The following is a 4,520-nucleotide window of genomic DNA, read 5'->3' as shown; positions in this document are numbered from 1 at the left end:
GCTAGCCCTCCTCTCCCCTCCTCTTCCCCTTGCTGCCGCCGGAGCGCGACGCCGTGCAAAGCCCGGCCGGCGTAGGCAGCGGCGGGGCCCTGGTCTCCCGTCCCTCGAGGTGGTTTGACGCGGGGCTGCCCCCCTCGAGCTGATGCGTGGCGCTTTGCAGGGCGCGACAGCGCGGCTCCGGCAGCAGCCAAGACGACGGCGGCGGCTGAGGGTGGTGGCGTGGAGGGCTGCTGGGCCTTGCGGGGCATGGTGCTTGGGGGCTGGCGTGCTTGGATGCGGTGGCGGGGTGTGCTCGGAGTGGCGGCGAGGGTTTCCCAGATCTGATCTAGACATTGGTGGATCCTCCGGTCCCTGCATCGCGGGCGGCACGGGCTGCGACGACTAGGGCCTGCCGGCGGCAGGCGGGGGTTGTTGCGCTCGTCCTCGTCGGCATGGTGGCGGTGGTGGTGGTGCGTGCTGGCTGGATTTCGCCTTTTTCCGGCCGGCGGCGCGGGTTTGGGGCCTCGGCCCGGCGTGGCTGTGGTCCCGGCTGTGGGTGGCGGCGGCGAGGTGGCTTCGCCGTGCCAGCTCCACGGCAGCTCGGCGGATCGACTGGTGCGGCGGCTGGATTTCCGGCGTTGGCTCGTCCGTTGGCGGCCCATTTCGACCTTCAACCCTCTCCTCGTCATCTGGTTGCTACCTCCGTCGAAGGTTCGGTCCTCCTCCGACTATGGTCCATCGCTTGTCTCACGCCCGGCAGCAGGACCGAGCTTGTCTCGTGCCCGGCAGCAGGACCGAGCTCGTCTCGCGCCCGGCAGCAGGACCAACCTCGTCTCGCGCCCGGCAGCAGGACCAACCTCGTCTCGCGCCCGGCAGCAGGACCGACCTCGTCTCGCGCCCTGCAGCAGGACCGTTCTCGTCTCGCGCCCGGCAGCAGGATGGGTCGATGGAGGCCAATTTTGGCCGACCTTTGGGTTTTGGCATTAGGGGTGCCAAAGGCGGTTCCTTTCCGCTCGTATCTTTGGTTGAGGTAGCGGTGGGTCTCCAGTGAGGTGGATTCCAGGTCTTCGATGCCAGGGCGGCGGCCCTGGGGTGGCTCCGCGGTGCTCTTGGGCAGAGCCCCGTGGCTAGTTGTTGCCCGGTGGCCATGGCCGTGTGGGCGGCGTGGTCAACGGGATGTGGCGTCCGGTGGTGGTGAGTGTTGGCCGGGGTGAAAACCTGATCTGTCTTTGGACGGACTGGCGGCGGCAAAGATCGCTCCCTTCTTGAAGGCATCGTCGCGGCTCTCACTGCCTGTCGTGTTGCTTCAGGGGAAACTCTGACCCTCGGGTCGGGCGGTGACGGCGCTCTAGTGTCGTAACCTTCTTGAAGGCACCGCCTTGGAGCACACGGTTCGTCGTCATATGCGGCTTCTTCTCTTCGCTTTGGCGTGTCCACGGTTGAGGACTCCGGTTGCTCTTGTAGTACTAGGGGTAGTGTTGCCGCGCTCAGCGCCTATGTATCCATCCTTGGGTGTGTGCGTGTGTTGTGGTGGCGTGCGTTTGTATCTGAGATGTGGTCGGTCATTGCTTTATATATAAGGCGGGGCGAAAGCCTTTTTCGGTAGAGTAGAACTGTAATGCGAGACGTGTTCGCCTCCACCATGGTGTAATTGTATTCCATAGTCCTCAAAAATGAATACATGATTATATTTAACTTCTAGCAGCTCACATCGTATTTTGCCACGAAAAGTAGTATAAATCCAGACATGTGTGTACTTTTTCAGAATTTTTTGAACCTTCAAAAAAGAATTTCGAATTTTCCAAAAACCAGGCTCCAAACACAGTTTAATACTAGTTCCACCAACAGACCAACATACGATCAAATAGTGATCAGATTAAATCTTATCTTCTTACCTCCCATGTAAAAGGAGGAGGTAAGCAGAGGGAGCATGTTAAAAATACTCCTCGGCTCTATAACAAGTGAAAATACAAGTATACAACTAATGAGACTAAGCACTCAGCAGGGAGTGTACTGCCTAAGTTGCTTCGGCTCATAGAATAACTGATAGATGATAGACACGCCTCCATTATTTCCGTTTTCTTATTTGAGAAACACAACACAGAGGAGAACGCTCACAACATGAATATACGCACATAACCCTACCTCTATGAGCATCTTTTAGAGATTGAACCCATATATTTTGAGATTATGAAGTCGCTACATGCGCCCGGTAGTTAACGGACACGCCATAACTATAAATAATAGCATATATAGGAGAGGCGGCTGAAATAAATTAAGAAAATATGTGAGCATCCGTGTCGAAGTCTAGCACCTGAACTCAGATAGTTCAACTACAACAAACCAACCATCTAAGTTGGGCTTAGTTGGCTCCACCCCTCAATGATTGTCTTTGCTGAAATGACCTTCCACGCCTAAATGATTGATAGCAATAATTCAATATTCTAGCTTATCTTCTGGGGCATCTCTTACAACCAAGCAATCCCGGAGTATACACGTCACTCCCTTTGTTTAGGGATGAGTAGGTACGGTTGGTAGTACATACAATAACATGCACGAGGATAGCGCGCGTGGTCTGCTATCTCTAAATTTTGCCACATGTATATATAAGAGAGGAGAGTATTTCCCCCTTGAAGCCGTGACATTCCTCCACTCTCGATCGCCGGCTCGTCCAGTTGCCGCCTCCAAAGAGAAGCCATGAATGCTGCTCTCACCGTCGCCGTAGCCGGGGAAGAAATCGACGAGGCCGTAGCCGGGGAAGAAATCGACGAGGCCGCCTCTCGGGCTCAGGCTGACATGTCGGAGATCATGTCGTCGCTCCCACGGTGCCCGGTGTACCTTACTCACCACTACCGCGGCTTCTGGATCCGCGAGTTCGTCCTCAAGGGCATGGCCGCCGCTCAGGCATCCTTCGAGCCAAGGCCAACCGACGTCTTCCTCGCCAGCTGCCCCAAGTCCGGCACCACCTGGCTCAAGGCGCTCGCCTTTGCGACGCTCAACCGCGCCACGCACTTGCCGTCCGACTCCAACCACCCGCTATGCCACCGCAACCCGCACGACTGCGTCGCCTTCCTCGAGACCAGGCCCGTGCCTGAGACCATGGCGCTCCCTTCTCCCCGGCTGCTCGCAACCCACATCCCCTGCTCCCTCCTGCCCAGCCGCATAACGGAATGCGGCCGGGTCGTCTACGTGTGCCCGGAGCCAAAGGACGCTCTGGTCTCCTTCTGGATCTACAACAACAAGATCGCGCCGATGCTGCGCCGGAAGTTCGGCCTGGAGTCTCCCTCGCCCACGTTCGAGGAGGCGTTCGAGCTCTTCTGCGAGGGGCAGAGCAGCTTCGGACCGCCGTGGCGCCACGCCCTCGAGTACTGGGAGGAGAGCCGGAGGAGGCCTGGGAAGGTGCTCTTCCTCAGGTACGAGGACATGCTGCAAGACCCCACAGGCAACACCAAGAATCTCGCTGCGTTCATGGGGTGCCCGTTTTCTTGCGCGGAGGAGGAGGCAGGGGTGGTGCAGGAGATCGTGCAGCTCTGTAGCTTTGAGAAACTCAAGAGCTCGGAGGTGAACAAGAATGGCAGCAGCGCCATGATGGGCGTCAACAACGACGTATACTTCAGGAAGGGAGCGGTCGGCGACTGGAAAAACTACATGACGCCGGAGATGGCGGCGCGGCTGGACAAGATCGTCGAGGAGGCGCTTCAAGGTTCAGGCCTGACCTTTGGCATCTCCATGTAGAAGGGATGGGGAGCGAATTGTTGCTATGAAGCATAAATTTTCGTATTTGACAATCCCAAAGAAAATAAGGTCTTATGATTAAAGAATCTCACAAGTGATATTTATTTATTTATTTACGAATCACAAGTGATATTCTTTCAGATCATTAGTTTTCTACCCTATGAAAGTGACATGTATTAAAATAATAAATTTACTTGCTTAATCTAGTGACGAAATGAAAGTTGGTGGTTGTATGCGTCAAAAAAACAAATCGTACGACACCCCTCCAGTTTTTTTTTCAGATCGGAAAAGCTTCACACACAATGTTTTATGGACATCACATGGACGATGATAAGACCTCACGTACCTTATTTATGGAGGATTTAATCGAACGGTGCTTACCTAGTGTCGTGCACGCATCGGCCCAATAATTATCGGCTGCGTAGCACTGCTTTTTTCAGATTTGATGATTCTCATCTAGATGAGATTTAGCTATATCACATCTAAGTTTCCACCACACAAACTAATATGCTAAAATTTTCATGCTAGCGCCTGTTCCCACATTGCTGGTCACTGTGTCGGCAGTTGCTATGCCCCTGGTTTGGCCCGCATCTATTATCGGCCCCTTTGTCATTGTACGCGTGTTATTGGTCCGTTTCCACGAAGTGTGCTAGGGGCCATTTTTCTCCTATGTTGTATTTCTGATCTGCGATTTAGAAGCAAGAGTCAAGCCATAAAGGAGGGTTGTTTTCGCTGCACGCTTTCCCCTCTATGGGCATCTCCAACAGTGATATGATCATCGTTGGTTAAATTACCACTTAGACTGT

At 54.6% G+C, this 4,520-nt stretch overlaps 1 protein-coding gene across 1 annotated transcript; it reads left to right on the top strand.

Annotated features, from left to right (window-relative positions):
* The first annotated feature begins 2,595 nt into the window (after window positions 1-2,595).
* LOC123043110 (flavonol sulfotransferase-like) lies at window positions 2,596-3,920 on the top strand. The gene has a single exon (XM_044465459.1). It carries the CDS (start codon window positions 2,677-2,679, stop codon window positions 3,712-3,714), a length of 1,038 nt encoding a protein of 345 aa, XP_044321394.1. The 5' UTR covers window positions 2,596-2,676; the 3' UTR covers window positions 3,715-3,920.
* The last annotated feature ends 600 nt before the right edge of the window (window positions 3,921-4,520 follow it).

This window comes from Triticum aestivum, chromosome 2B, assembly GCF_018294505.1.
Source record: "Triticum aestivum cultivar Chinese Spring chromosome 2B, IWGSC CS RefSeq v2.1, whole genome shotgun sequence".
Classification (NCBI taxonomy): domain Eukaryota; kingdom Viridiplantae; phylum Streptophyta; class Magnoliopsida; order Poales; family Poaceae; genus Triticum; species Triticum aestivum.
Note: the sequence above shows the minus strand (reverse complement) of the source record. Positions and strands in the feature narration are given on the sequence as shown.